Source organism: Gouania willdenowi, chromosome 12 (assembly GCF_900634775.1).
Source record: "Gouania willdenowi chromosome 12, fGouWil2.1, whole genome shotgun sequence".
Lineage (NCBI taxonomy): Eukaryota > Metazoa > Chordata > Actinopteri > Blenniiformes > Gobiesocidae > Gouania > Gouania willdenowi.
The window spans coordinates 19,510,199-19,526,298 of NC_041055.1; the positions used below are offsets into that span (position 1 = coordinate 19,510,199).

A 16,100-nucleotide genomic window follows, 5' to 3' on the forward strand; every position below is an offset into this window, starting at 1 on the left:
AATGAATGTTTTGAATGATCATCACTGGGTCACAATGGCACCTTGTCAATGATGGACTGCATGTGGGACTTGTGGACCAGGTCTCCGTACAAAAGCGAAGACCACTGTTCAGGCGAGATCCGCAGGCCTGCTTCCATTGCGATGTGGACGATCTGAGCATCGTGTTCTCTCCTCAGAGCCTCGTAAGTACGAAACTCCTCTTTCAGCTGCATCAGTGAGGAGTCCTCGTCCCGCTTTGTTACCTGATGGCCAAGATGGTCAACAGGGACAGGGATGGGAAAGCAGGAGAGTGGAAGTGTAAGAGGAGAGATGAAAGGAAAAAAAACAGTCCTATAAATTTCAACTTACTATTCTATTCATTTTACATATTTATTACAGTGTCCTTGTCTTCTTGTTGGTACGTGGTGTCATCAGACTTACACTCAAAACCAGATCACATGAAGGGAAATCTCCCTTACTCAGAATCTGCCCTATGAGTAATCATCATAAGACACCAACGCAGTCAACATCAGATCCTGCCGCTAACAAATATATCAACACAATCCCATTTAATCAGATTCATTAAGTTCACTCTTTGTTTCTTGTAGAATTGGTTGTCTCGCATCATATTATTAATGCTGTAGGTCGGTCCTGTCAGGGGCAAATATAGACCTCGGTTACATCATCACCAAACAGCCGGCATCTCTGCCCTGCCAGCAATGTCTGTAATCAGATAACAGGCACAGAAATACACACACCCACATATCTCAATTACAGATACGTGCTTTTCGGAAATTACGGTGCAGCTTGAGTGGTACGTGAAAGGATTTTCTCATATCGGATAATGTGAAAGAAAACGCTTGTTTTGTAATAAGAGCTTTATGAAGCAACAGATGCATTGAAACTCAATTTAAAAGTACATTAGTACACTTGTTCACACGCTCTGGGAATGCCCGAAAGTGCAAGAATTTTGGTTATTCATCATTGCAGTAGTATACAAGGTTGTTGGTTTTGACATTCCCTTCTGTAGTAAGCTTTACGTTCTCGGGATATACAGTATACCTACAGAATATTTTACCCTCTTCTCTTTCATAATGGGCACAAACTGCTATTATGATTAAATGAAAATTACTCGTGAGTGGAAATCCCCTTCAGCCACTTACTGTTATTCAATGGCAAATCTCTCTAGGTCAACTCGCAGCATTAGAAAGACTATCCGACAGGTTGTTGAATAGAATCTAGGATTACAATAGTAAACCTTATTTGTTATACCTGCAAGAAAATAAGTTTCCAGCTCAAGTAAATATCTTATGAGTCTGAATTGATTTGTATTGTTGGACTTATGCGGTGCAAATTTTTAATATACAGTATAAAGCATTTAAATTTTTTTTTTTTATTCTAATATTTTTATTATTTATTTATTTATTTTATATGATTATTTAATTAAATTTTTTTCTTCTTGCTTTGTTTGTGTTAATGGAATGTATTGATACCCTCATAATGATGCTTGAACATGACATTAAGTGTTTGCGTGGTGTTTATCTGAAAATAAAATAAAAAATCAATAGGAGTAACTAGAGGTCCATATATTCAATAGGCCGACCATGCATTCATTTTAAAATAAGAGAATGTTTGCAAAACATGACTGTAAATTTTACTCAACAATGCATTTAAATATACTGTTAACTATCTATACCCTCTGTGCATGGAAAGAAACGTGTATAAAAGGTTTGTCAGACAATTTTAATCATTTCAGCAACAATTTTTTTCCTAATTCATGCAAACAAAACAATTAATTCAGCAGTTTTAAGAATTGGACTCAATAGTTTAGCAAATCACCAGATAATTTTTTTCCACATACTTGGCATATTGTTAAATAAAATAATACTTTTGTAGCCTTATGCTGCTTTCACACTGAATACATCTTCTGCGGCACCGGACGCATCTGCCGTAAGAAACGTACCGGTCCCGGTTATAAAGGCCGTGTCATACAGCTCCAGGTGGTCACACACAGCTTCTACTCCATGGTTGAATGGGTGAACAGACCGGTGTCCGTGTTGACAGCCTGACGTCTTTGTCAACAAAGACTCTGATTGGCTTTCGTCATGCAAAACGGTCGCGGGAGTTCAATATTTTCAACTCTTGTGGATGTGCGGATATGCGTAAAATCGGGAGCGCGCTCTTGCGGCCAACGCACTTGACGTGCGGATCGGACCGCACCGTCGCACAGGAAAGATTTCGCATCTGGGACGCATCTATCCATTGACTTTGTATGTAATCTGGATGTACGGACATTTCGTGACGCATCCGGTGTGAACGCAGCATTATATGTTGTATCATTTAGGTCAAATGAAAACATGTTTGAAATCCCCATTTTATGGCAATCACCTTGAAGCAGGAAGCTCTGTAGAGCAGCTGCACCACGTGGCCTATACTGGTTTTGGACGCCTGAGGGAACCGAGCTTCCAGTTTCTGGACCACAAACAAAACAAGCACCTTCCTGGAAAGGGCCGATCCGTCCTCCAGGGCCAACAACACCAACTTCAAAGCATCTTCTTGCATAGCTGTGGAAGAATGTTTGAAGATAAGAGGACAAGTTAGGTTGAAACTAGGAGAAAAGGAGACACCGAGATGAAAGCGAGAATGAAGGAGAAAGATGGTGGACAATAATGAGGAATGAGCAGGTAAATCACATGTTTATATTGAGTGGCTTCAGCCTGAATAGCAGACATGTCTACGTTGGGGTTTTAGGAACAAGGTGTCCTCAGACATTCACGTAAACTCATTACTTTATCATGATGATAAACGTGTTCTCATTCAGAATCTGCCCTATGAGTAATCATCACAGGACACCCTGTACCACAGTTTAATCATGCTACAAAAAAAAAAAAAAAAAAAACATACCATTCAAAGCAGCATTAAAAAAAAGTTGTAAAAAAGTAAAAGTTTCAAGCTCAATTAAATAACCAACTAATAATCTAATATAATTTTCAGGGTTGGGGTTAATTACATTTTTAAATTACAATTACATCTTCAATTAATCATGTTCAATTACAACTCAATAATGATTACTTTGACCAGATTTTTTTACAATTACAATTATCATTTTCCCCCTGAAAGTCACTTACAGTTATGTTCTCAATTACTAAAGTTCAATTACAATTAATCACAGTTACTGAGCCTTTAATAAATCCCATAAAATGTGACATTCCTCGTGTGTTAGCTTTCTGTTAGCATCTCTTACATAAGATAACAGGTCGGTTTTGACCCATGTCTTAAATCAGCTGTAAAATACACTAAAAAATATTATCTATCATCTACTTTGTTTTTCATCTCTTGGTTACCTTATTAGGCTTCCTAATCAATGAAAATATTGGTATTAGAATTTTTGGTGTGTGCGTCCGAGCCTTTTTTGTGTCAGTATACCCATTGATTTTTTTTTTTTTTTTAAAAAAAGAACCATTCAAGAGAACTAACAGGTAAACTTGATATAAAACATATTTTAATAAATGTTACCAAAGTAGGCTGAACTGTTAGCCATAGAACTAATTATCTGAACTTAATTACAATTCAATTACAATTACAGCAGCAATATATTTTTTCAAATTATAATTACGTCATAGTTGTAATTAATTAGCAATTACGTGATTACAATTATAAGTGACCCCAACCCTGACTATTTTTGAAAAAGTAAAGAATTGAATCTCTTGTATTAGTCAAATACTGGTAGATTTTATTGAAAAACAAATGATTGTGTGTCATCCTATGTGATAGTGTGTGTTTGCATGCTTTCTCACCAGGTCCCAGAAACTGGCAGCCCCGAGCCCTCACAGCCGCCCACAGGTTGGCAGAGAGTTGTTGGGGGTTCTGGTGCTGCAGGATGAGCTCGGTTACAGTGCGCTCACCCAGAGAGCGACCCGCACGTACAGCTCGCACTCTGCCCTCCTCCTCCACCAGCTGGCAGTTCACCAAGGTCACCAGTTTCCTCTGCATGGGCCGACTGAGCATGCTGGGGCTCAGGGTCACCACACCTGTAGGAGAGATGGCTGAGGGTCAACCTGTGTATCTGTGACGTTTAACAGCAGCGTCGAGGAAACCTGAGGCTCCTGAGCCAAGTGCGGCTCTTTTGTCTCTCTCCTGTGGCTCCGAGATAAATTCCATGTCCCTCTTACCAGGGTTGGGGTTAATTATAATTGCAATTGTGTAATTGATCATTAATTAAAACTAGCACAGTGCCCGTTGGAAGTATGTATTCATATAGTGGGGTCTTAAGTAGAGTTGTCAATTATGGCCAAATGAGTATGTGTTTGAAGGTTGGATGTACAAAGAGGTGTACATACTCTGTAGAGTTATAAAGGGGTTTATTTGTGGGTGCAAAGTAAAATAGCGTGTGCAATTTCCCTGGTTTAATTCTATGGGACATGCGCATGAATAATGTGTTTGTTGTTTTTCTTACTCGATTTTATATTTTTTTTGTTTGGTGTATTTTTTTGTAATGTATGTTTTTTGGAGTCATTGTGTATTTTTGTATCTTTCTGTTGTCTTTTTGTATAATTATTGTTTTTTATTGCCATTGTAGTGTGATTCTGGAGGCATTTTGTGCATGTTTGTAAATTTTTGGTGTAGTTTTTGGCATTTCTGTTGTCATTTAGTGTATTTTTGGTATAAATATTTAGTTTTGTGTATTTTGATAGATTATAGCATAATTATAATTGTAATTGTAATTTAAAAAATGTGTCGATGTCATAATCGTAATGAAATTGTAATTGAGTTTAGATAATCTACTTTGCAATTGTAATTGCCATCATAAATTATTAAAAAGAATAATAATTAGAATTTAACGCAAAACTGGGGAACCATGTTACTGTTCTATGTACAGTTCTACACATATGTTATCACCTAAACCAGGGTTTTTTTAACCTTGGGGTCCCCTGGAAATAAAATGGGGTGGCCTGAAATGTCTAGTAATAATACAATGTAAAAAAAAATTGTCATTAAAATTATATTTTAAATTTTTTCATTTTTTGAGAAAACAATTAAATTATTTATTATTATTATTGTTATTATTACAATTAAAACACCACACACAAGCTCAAACAACTGTATTCTATACTTTGACTTTCTAATATAGTTAAAACAAGAAGACAGTCATCAACATCCCCCGCCAGATTGGCTGTCATTATAACTCACAACCTTTTCCTAAATGTCCTAAATCTAAGAACTTAGATGTATACATAAGAAAATATTATCACATCAGAATATAAAATTACTAACTATCTTAAAAGGTTTGCAAGAAAAGCTGTCCCCTTTGAAGATACCTCAAACAGAGTCCAAAAAAAGGAACAAGGGCAATAACTGTGCGCTTCTCATTTTCAAACTCCATCAAGGTACTGATACCCTGAAGCCACACACCGAATGTGGTTATCGTATCTTAAAACGGTTTCTGAGAAAAGCTGTCCCCTTTGAAGATACCTCAAACAGAGTAAAAAGAAACGGAGCAAGGGCAATAACTCCGGAAAAAATAACTGGGCGCTTCTCATTTTCGAACTCCATCAAGGTATTGATACCTTGAAGCCACACAGCAAATTTGGTTTTTGTATCCTCAACGGTTTTTGAAAAAAGCTGTCCCCTTTAACTCGGATGGACGGACGGACGGAGCTCAAACCTATATCCCACTTCACACTTTGTGGTGGGGGATAATAACATGCAGTATAAAAATATCTTAGCTGGCACTAATTGTCACTTTGTGCACTAATACTGTTTGCTCTGCATTTATAAAACAATACAACAAATATGATGGGAAAAAAGCCTCCCGGGTCGCCAAATATTTGGGATATAAAAATGGAGTCATGACAAGAAAAAGGTTGGGAACCACTGACCTAAACTAAATCATGGTGAAATTACTTTTAAAGAGCTAAAATATATTAAACATTCACTCGATTACTCCATTGAACCCACCACCAACCTGAACTGTTGATACATGACACAATTGGAATCCTTTTGACTGAACTCTAAAGCAGAAATCCAGGCTCAACAAACCTGGCAACAGTTTTATCATCTTTCATTCTGGAGTACATGTGTGAACCGAAAACTGTTGTCAGGTTAAAGGATGTTGTAGCAAATGGTCTTCTATTTATCTTGGTTGTACCGAGTGGTTATTTGAGTTTCTGATGTGTAATAGATATTCCCCTTTTCATTTTTTTTTTTAACCAAATTCCATGATATGCTTGTGTGAAAATCCCAGTAGTTTCAGAAATATCCAGAGCAGCCTTAATGCCACCTGAATCCGCTGCTTTAGCAGGTGACCTGGATTATGTCTCCATACTGAAACAACACGTACAGAACAAATGACTTTTCCCTTATCTGAGACAGATTTTATTTCATATTGTATGAAAGTACAAAAGCTTCCAGTGTCATAATATGTGGGAGGAGCATGAATGCCAAGTTTCGCAGGCAGCTCTTCTGTAACCCACGCATGGTGATTACAAACAGTCTCCTTACCACAACTTTTTGGAATAAAATCTTGGAGCTTCTAAATTCCTGGTCAGGGACTGAAGTCTGTCAAACTCCAGAAAGGTATCTATTGGGAGACAGATCTCAAATGCCGAATGTCCCTAAAGGAGTCTTTTAAATCTTTATGGATTCTAGAAAGCGTGGTAGGTTCTACTATGAGTATGTCACCACGGTAACATTCTCCATGAACTGAACCTGCTCGCTGGCAGGTTTTGTATAAGACACACTAGGTTTCTAACTGGCTCCACCCACCTGAACACCGCTTCTCAAAGAACACTTTAATTTACCATGACACTCTTCTCAGACCTTCTCGGATAGTAATCCGAAAACATAGTAAAACTATAAAAACAACACAAAAGAACAATCCTAAAACTATAAGAACAACATAAAAGATAACAATCCTAAAATTAGAAAAATTACATAAAAGATAACAATAAAAACATGAAAGATAATCCTAACATGAATAAATAATTAGTTATAAGCTTATTTGAAAAGGTGGGTCTTGCGCCTGTTTTTTAAAATATGACTGTTGTCTGCAGCCTTGAGGTTCTCCGATAGACTGTTCCACAGATGGGGACCGTAAAACTGTAACGACGCCTCACTGTGAGTGCGTGTCCTGACTTTTGGGATTACTAAAAGGCGAGCGCCGGACGACCTCAGGGCCCGAGAAGCCTCATAGGGTAAAAGTAGTTCTGAAAGATAAGAAGGCCCAAGACCACTAAGACACTTAAAAAACAGTAAGAGAACCTTAAAATGAATCGTGAAACACATGGAGAGTCTCTTCTGGCTCGTTGTCATGGTAGCTCGTATTATCTTTGCTCCAATGATGATGGCTTTTTATCGTGCTTGTGAGTAACTTAAGATTTACATACTCGGAGTTGATTGACCAACTTCATACCAGCTGTACCGGATACTCAGTGGGGTATGTTAACTCAGAGTTTATGGATAGACTCAGAGTTTGTTAAACCTCCTTTCTGGAATACCCCCTGGAAGACCACTGTATGCCCTGAGTTAAATGAGTGGATTAAATCAATGGCAGACACAGCGTCATATGAGGTATGATATTTATTTTTCTGATATTTTTTCACTGTAACCTTTTATATGCTGTTAACATGGGGATAGGGGGGTGGGTGCATCAGCCTTTATGTTAAAGTTTGGTTTTTAGTTCCTGTTTCATAAATGTTTTGAAAGTCAATAAAAAATAAAAAAATAAAATGTCTGAAATCTATATACCTTTTGTTCCGCTGATAGGTTTTAGGTAGAGAGCCAGCTCTGCTACACACACCCTGCAGACCTCATAGTGTTCAACCTCTGCTGCACTGCTCAGGGTCACCGGCTGCACGTCTGCCACCTACCATCAGGCAACACACATAAAGAGCTTTTTAAACTTAAACAAACAGGAAATCAAAGAAAATAAAGGTTAGTTACTTTGCCTCACCTGCGCTCCGACCAGCTGCAGCAGGGCAGTGTTGACTGGCAGGAGGTCAATGTCGGTGCTGATGGGTGTCTGATCGAAGGGGCAGGCCTTACGGTGCAGCTTGTGCAGGCAGGTCTTACACACCGTGTGGGAGCATCCCAGGCTAATGGGCTGGTGACCACTGCTGTCAAACTCTTTGTAACAGATGGGACAGGACAGGAACTCTGTCCACTGGGCTGCTTGCACCGGCATCCTGCTGTAACTCCACTGAGGGAGGCGCCGCTGAGCTCAGGTGGAATGCATGTCAGCGAGGCCTGCTGCAGACAGAGCCTGAACGTGGACGCCACTGCCAATGGTCACTGTGAGGAACACAATCAACACGTGCTATAGCCAGGGGTGGACTGGGACAAAAATTCAGCCCAGGCATTTTCTATCCAGACCAGCGCACTAAATTATCAGCGACACCACGTAGAAGTCGTTATTAAGTCAGTGATGCTCAACATGTGGCTCTTAATGTCTTAATTTTAATTGTTATTCCCACAGAAAACCTTAAAAGAGGAAACTTTTTAACTGCTTTTTACCTATATTTTTTGGCCACTTTCTTTGTCCCATTGTCAAAAAGTTCTGACCGATTTTTCAGATTTTAGCTACATTTTCCCAATAAATATCCCTTTTTTCCTATTTTTTTGTCAATTTTTGCAAATTCTTTTTGACACTTTTATACAATTGTTGTCCTTTCTTAGTTTTTTTCGGGCCACTTTTCATCCAAATAAGCTATGAATAACAATAAATATTCTTTTTTACTATTGTTTGCCACATTTTCCCTATTTAAGCTACCATTTGTCATTACACACCACCTGGTTCCTCTTTATTTGCCCATTTTTTGGCCACTCTTGACTGCTTTTGGGCCATTTTAGTCACTTTACACTTTTTTCTTGCCATGTTTTTGCCACTTTTGTACCATTTTTGGCCACCTGTTACCATGTCTGCCTCCTCCACTCGCTCGTCAAAAAAAAAAAGTAGCAGACCACCGTGACGATGCCCGGTATGCCAGATGGCCAGTCCACCCTTGGCTGTAGCTGCACTAGTTGGGCTGTTTTTCATGTATTTGTTTCTTTAAATCTGGACAGCAACAAGGAAAACCCTACTATCAGGGTTGGGGTCAATTATAATTGTAATTGTGTAATTGATCATTAATTACAATGATGGTAATTGAAAAAAATATGTTGCTGTTATAATCTTAATTGAATTGTAATTCATTTTAAATATAATTAACTTTACTTGTAATTGGCATGGACATTTTTATAAAAATCAAAAAACATTTAGCAGTTGAGACTACAGAACTCACTCACACGTGCTGTCCCCTACAGGTGAGAAAACCAAAAGTGGCACATATTGTGCAGCTGTTTGTTAATAAATGTGTCTGTCTGGCATTTTTCACCAGCAAATGTAACCCAGAATTGTCTTTCTGCTCAGACTTTATTGAGTTAATAACATCTAGATAAATATTGCATATCGCCATTTTGAGAAAAGATATCGAGATATGAATTTTGGTGCATATCGCCCAGCCCTAGCGTCAGCTAGCTAAGGTATTTTTATACTGTATTTTACTTGAACTAGATTTAGATTTGAGGAAGTGAAAGTGATTGTGTTGTGTTTTAATTTTGAATAGAACATTAATTAAACATTTTTTTTAAAACATTTTCAATCAGTACTTTTATTTATTCAAACACTAAACATTTCAGGCGACCCCATTTAAAATCCAGGTGACCCCATGTTGGGTCATGACCACAAGTTTGAAAAACAAATGGGTTAAAGGTAAAGAAAGCTAACAATTCCCATAACAACCGCTTCTGCCTGACTGGTAATTCTTTAGAGACGATTGTTGAATAAAAACTTCGACACAAAGAAAAACAAACCATTCTGAGTAAATTGGCCATGTTAATCCTTCCACTTCCACTATCTTTAGTTAGACAACTGTCACTAATCAAGTGTGAAATACACCCTTGGAGTTCTTTTAGAGAACTTTTCTCACACCAGGAAATGTGTCTGTTATTACACAACACCAATGTGCATATTACCCAGACTTCCTGCACCATCTGGTGAAGCTAGCTATCATACAATTAGTTAAATGCAAATGTCTACAACATGCTCACCAGCACGCTGCCATTGAGATAGATCATCAATTTGAACAGATGATGCAAGATGCTCCGGACACTGTGTGCAGACATGGAACACCTGTTGTTTTTATAGTCTAAAGACAGAAATGGGAAAAAAAACAAACAAAACAACTGGGAGCCTCTAAGGAATGATTTCACAAATGCCGTATCCATATATGATATCTGTTTCAAAAATAAAAAGAATTGAGAAAACATGACAGTGTAAACAATAAATTCAGTTTAGTGTCACTATACTGCTAGATTTAACAATGCACAGTTTGAAAGATAAATATATTGTAAATATAATTTGAAATATCATTCCAGTGCAATGGAAGTTTTAACAATGACAAATTAGCGTGTTATGGGAAATTATAAATTATATGACCCATATATACCTAAATATCACAAAATATATACAATCATTATTATAAATGCGCTCTCAAGCCATCTTTTGTACAAACATCTCATTCCGCCCCGCCTGTTTTGGAAAAATGCGCTCCAACCTGTTTGTGTGAATAGTGTTTGTGTGCCAATGTGAGGACTAGAAGTATAATAATGTGTAATCCTAACCCTAAAGAAACAATCATATTCACATGCTTTTATATTATATTTATATTATTTATTATTTATTTATATTATCTTTGCAATCAGGGCCTGGTACACATTACACATGCTTTTTACGCACAAAAAAACCAACTAATTAATCCTTGTGCTGCCATGCATTATTCTTTACTACTTGATTTCTATCAAGACAACATACCCGTACACGGACAGAATCATCAACCTTCCACGCTGTCCGCACCTCATATGGCCTGCCCTGCTCATGGGCTGTGTGGACAGCTCCATACAGTCCTGGCGCGCCGTGTTTCCTTCAGTACGACGACGCAAAACATGCATGCTGACACCGAATGAGTGCCAACAAATAAGGACGAATGCTCAGACACAAGAAGGAGAACTGGAGAACTGGGTGGAAAGGTTTTAGAGAAGAAAGAAAGAATGAAAACCCCCCCAATCTGTGCGAATCAGGGAGTGGCACACACACACACACAGACACACAGTAGGCAGCTGTTACTGGGCTGTTTGTCACTGGGACAGCCACCTGTTCATTCCACAACAACTGGTACACCCTCATTTCTGTCTGTGTTAAACAAAGTAACCTCAGCTCTAGCCCTGACAAGAGCCTTTGTCCTATAAACAGCTGAAGTTCTGCAGTTCCCAGTTGTTGTTACATCCTGATAAGTTGAGTTTTTGTGCCACCAATGCATCATTCCGATGAAAGACCTTTACCCTCTTATTAGCTTAAAGGTGCAATAAAAAGGAGCTTTCAACGGCATTAAGGTAAAACATACACACACCTGTTGTGCCTGAATGCATTCAGTAAACTATGATGAGCTGGGTAGGTTTCCATTACAGATTTTTGCAAAATAAAAGCGATATTTATAAATGTCGACAAAGTGTAATTGCGCTTTGAACGTGTTTCCATTGAAGGTTGTTTTGGGCATGAGCCTCGTAACTCCTGTGAAATCTCCTCCCACAAGACTTCGCTGCAGGAAAATAAAATAGATGCCCTAAACCTCCTTATAACACTTTGTATTCCTTTGTTGTTAGCTTTCTAATGTGGCAGTAATATTATTATTTTTTTTTTAAGCAACGCTGTGTAACTTTTGGCCACTAGGGGCGCTAGACCTGTAACTTTCACGTCTAGCGCCCCCAGTGGCCACAAGCGCCGCAGCACTGTCGCAAAAATCAACGAACAGTCAGTCGGGTCAGCCTCCTTTTTGAGCAACTTCAAGCGACAGCTCTACCGTCCTTCACTGTCTGTAGAGCCAGCAGAGGGCTGTACTACACTTCCTCAATTTATCGGGACAAAATTAAAGTGGTTAACTTCTTGAATAAGCCTACATTCTGAGTGAGCTCATCCTTTAGTAACTCTGTAAGTTGATCATTTAAACCGTAAAAGCGGAGCTGTCTATGATCAGTGCTGTAAACATACGGCCGGAGAAGAAGAAAAAGAAGTGATCAGACCTCTCTCTCTCTCCTCTGCCACCGCTTCTACACACCCACACACACACACACACATACACACACACACACTGTTCCCTGGTCATTGCGTCAGTGGAGCGAAAAGTGATGGAGTGACCAAAAAGCACCACTTAAGTGAAAAATAGTAGCAAAAGCCTTAGCTCCATGAGTATATCAGAGCCTGTGGTCACATGACTGCCGTAAAGTGAAACGTTCTCCAGGCATTCTCCAGGTCACATGACCTGGCCAACGACGGTCCATCTTCTCCAAACTTACATGGGCTGTATATCAAGAGGGCAGCCCCGCTCGGAGCATTGATACTGTCTAGGGCTGTATATTGGCCTGAGGAATCATTTAAAATAACTCCTATGCATCAACTCTTTAGGTCACAAAATCCTCGGTGTGGCTTTAAGTATAATGCTAAGAAGTGTCCTGGTCTCCTCTTCTGTCTTCTCTCTTTTGTAAAGCTTCAGTTACCATTTACGAAGCGGATATTGGATGTTATAAAGGCTGCTATCTGGAGTTTCTGAGAAACGTCTTGATGTCCCACTCTGAACAGCCTCACTTCCTCCCACTGCCTCTGCAATCTACCAGAAGCCACGTCTCTACTTTTCTGCACACGCATCGCGGAACATAACAATGTTGCATCGGGTAGCATTGAAATAGGTCTATGGGACAGGTAAGAGCCAAAATCATATTTACATGTTTGCTGTTGTGACGCTTGTTTCCGTGCACAGTTCCACATTAACTTTGATTGACAGTCTCAAAAACAGGAAGTCGAAGCCTATTTCCTGGGCGTACGCGGCGATCGTTTCCATTTGTATGGGAGTCTATAGGATGAAGGAGGGACTTATGTACATTAATGTATATGAATGACCACTGGCAGTAGACCATAGTAAAAGACTAGTTAGGTATTTTTTTTGCATTTCAAAATAATATAATAAACATAGATTTCTCAGAAACTCAGCTGAAAGGCTTGTCCCGCCTTCTTTCTTGAATCAATTGTTAAACAGAATTGAAGAATCAATATTTTTTTTTTCCTGATTTGGGTCGTGGCTTGTCCTGAAGCCAAATAAGTATAGAGCTGCTGAATAACATCAAATAAAGGCGTACAGAGTACAGTCATCTTACAGAGCAGACATTGAAAATGTTGTTCAGTGGAGTGAAGAAAACAACCTCCTGCTGAACACATCGAAAACATGTGAACTTGTTTTCGATTTTAGTCGTGGTAAATCTCACACGCCTGTTGTCGTCAATAGCTCCCAAGTGCAAATTGTTGAGCGCAAGTTTCTGGGTTAAACTTTAGCCCTATTCGCACAGGATTAGCTTCACCTTGGGGCCACATGCGATTTCTAATAATTGCGGAGAATGTCTGTGATGTGAATCCCGTCCATGTCAGTAATTCGTAAAGTAAAAATTCCCCCCGCAAATTACCTACTATATTTTGCTGAACTCCGAGGTCCTGTGATAATACTAATCCAATGCTAATAGGCATCTCTGTGATTTGGATAGAAATGGGTGAGATCCAATGCGTGATTACACATTGTTTTGTTTCTGGTGTCACGGTGTGTGTTTACCTCGTACTAAGGTTGATTATGAGCATATATGAGCGCATACAACCCTAACCCTAACCTAATCCAATAAACTAATAAAACACCTGTCCATTCACTTTGAAAACAAAAATGAACAAAACTGAATTATTATATGCAAATGCGCCACATAAAAAGCAGACGTTGGGGGGTCATTTATTTATTACATGTGGTCCCGAGGTAAAACTAATCCCGTGCAAATAGAGCTTTTGTCTAATGACTTGAGATGAGACAAAAACACTAATCGCATTGTCGGGAATGCTCGTCAGCGTCTCTTCTTTCTGCGGAAACTTTGGGAATTTACAACTAACTCTAAGATTCTGCTTTAACTTGTATCGCTGCACCATCGAAAGTCTGCTTGTTAGCTCTGTGAGCGTGTGGTTCGGTAACATCTCAGCCAAAGAAAGGAGAGCTCTGAACAAGGTGCTTCGAGCTGTGAGCTGCCTGTTCTGGAGGCTTTTTATGATTGCAGACTCTTAAATGGAGCTCTTCTGGTACTGGTCACCCTGGTAAAGCCATGTTCCAGCTCGTTCCCTCCGGGAGAAGATATCGTTTGTTGAGATGCAGGACATCACGCCACGTTAACAGCTTCGTCCCACAAGCTGTTATCAGGCTGAACAAAGCACTTTGAAGGCTTGTTCTTTATTGTTTTATTACTTTATTGTTGTATTGTTTTAAGTAGGCTACGTGTGCTTTCATCTCCTCGTTTCATAGTGTCAAATGTCTCCCTTTGTACTTTTACTGTGTTAATTATATTTGTCTATTTTTGGTGTTTTGTTGTTGTTGTCCCTTGTACACACTGGTTTATTTTTGCACAAATATTCCAACGAGTGTGTTTTATTTATTTTTTTTACTGCAAACGGCAAATAAATTGAAATTGAACTTGTGCATTTACAAGTCTCGATTTCTTGAAATCAGATTCTAGCTAAAGAAGAGATTGATGTTACTTGTAACCGTGCATTAATGTTTATGATGAACGCACATTGAATATTTTGCAAATCGTGGTTTTGAATATTATCAGTCGGGGATAATAAAAAGATTGTGGAGTTGACGTAAGGAAGGAAGTACTTTTAAAAATCAAGAACAAATCAGTTATCTTCGTCCTCGTAAATATTTACTTCATGAATGAATGAAAAAAAGTGAGCACTGGGATTTTGCAACTGCTCTTATGACAGTATATCATATGGCAATGTACGCATAACCTGTCGCTACCTTTCAGCCACTAATGCACGCCTCCACTCACGTGCACGTCACCGTTGTAAATACAATTACTCCACACACATCCATTCACACTAGGGATGTAACGATTAATCGTAAGGCAGTTAAAAATCGATTCATAGGTTTTTTTAAACAGCTATATATTTATCCTTTCTCTTGTCCAGCAGTGTACGCAACAGGCGGAATCTGCTACTACTTTCTTTCTGGCTGTCTTGTACTCTTAAACATCATAAATGATTCCTTACCCCTTTAGCACCGAAAGAATATCTGTAATATTACGTGAATATCTGTAAAAGTCACGTTTTTCTATTAGCTCTGTCTGCTAGCGCATAGCATCTCTTCTTCACTGCTAGAATATCTGCATGCCAACCGACCACTGGGTTACCAGCGCCCTCTGCTGGTCCAAACAAATATCTGACGTAAATCAGTGCAATGACTGTTTTTTTTTTTAAAGTCCAATTGTTAAGGCACAAAATATATTTTCAGTTGCACTTTTAAAAAGAAAAAGAACTATTATGCAGTTTTGCATTGTTTACTATAGAACCAGAATTTAAATTGATAAGCTTCTTCTTCATTTGTATTATTCCTTTATTTATTTCATTCAAGATTTATTTTTAGTTAAATTGCATTGTTTTGAATAGTTTATCAAGGGATTCTTTTGACAATGAAAAATAAAAGGAAAATAATACAGTATTTTCTATCTTCTTTTTTCCCCCCAAAAAATAAAGGAATATTTTTCAGTCTTTTGTATACAATCCCATTTTGCAAAATAAATCGTGAGAGAATCGTATCGTGAACCCAGTATCGTGAATCGAATCGTATCAGGAGTTGAGTGAATCGTTACATCCCTAATCCACACACAATCTTTTACAGCCACTATTCCCTGCCAGTTTGTTTGTGTGGTGAGCTTGAAGCAAAGGAATGCAAAGTCATCGGAAGACGAGCGGCTGCACACGGCTGTGTGTGTCACCGCAGAGTTGGAACATTGCGTATGTGTTACTTGTATCTGTTTACAAAACCACGTGCCATCTTCACAAGTCCAAATGAGTTCTGTTTTTGTTGCCACATCATTACCCAGGTGGTCCTTGATACATTTCAGGTCAATAATAAAACCTGTCATCAAATGTTTTCTAACCACTGAGGAGGAGACGAGACTTGAACTTCCAGTGAACCCCCGACAGGAGGAAAAAAATAAATAAAAAA

At 38.7% G+C, this 16,100-nt stretch overlaps 1 protein-coding gene across 5 annotated transcripts in view; it reads right to left on the bottom strand.

Annotated features, from left to right (window-relative positions):
• The window catches only part of rc3h2 (ring finger and CCCH-type domains 2), a 40,751-nt gene that overhangs the window by 19,517 nt on the left and 5,134 nt on the right, over positions 1-16,100 (bottom strand). For 2 of the 5 annotated variants that reach the window (XM_028462574.1, XM_028462577.1), the window contains exons 2-6: positions 7,931-8,268; positions 7,726-7,843; positions 3,777-4,010; positions 2,368-2,543; positions 42-242 (exon numbers count right to left, since the gene is read on the bottom strand). In XM_028462574.1, the coding sequence (XP_028318375.1) occupies positions 42-242; positions 2,368-2,543; positions 3,777-4,010; positions 7,726-7,843; positions 7,931-8,161 (960 nt within the window). In that variant the 5' untranslated portion in view covers positions 8,162-8,268. Of the gene's footprint in view, positions 1-41; positions 243-2,367; positions 2,544-3,776; positions 4,011-7,725; positions 7,844-7,920; positions 8,269-10,065; positions 10,127-10,828; positions 11,449-16,100 lie in introns of those variants that run through there. The other 3 variants (XM_028462575.1, XM_028462576.1, XM_028462578.1) reach the window with 3 other exon arrangements.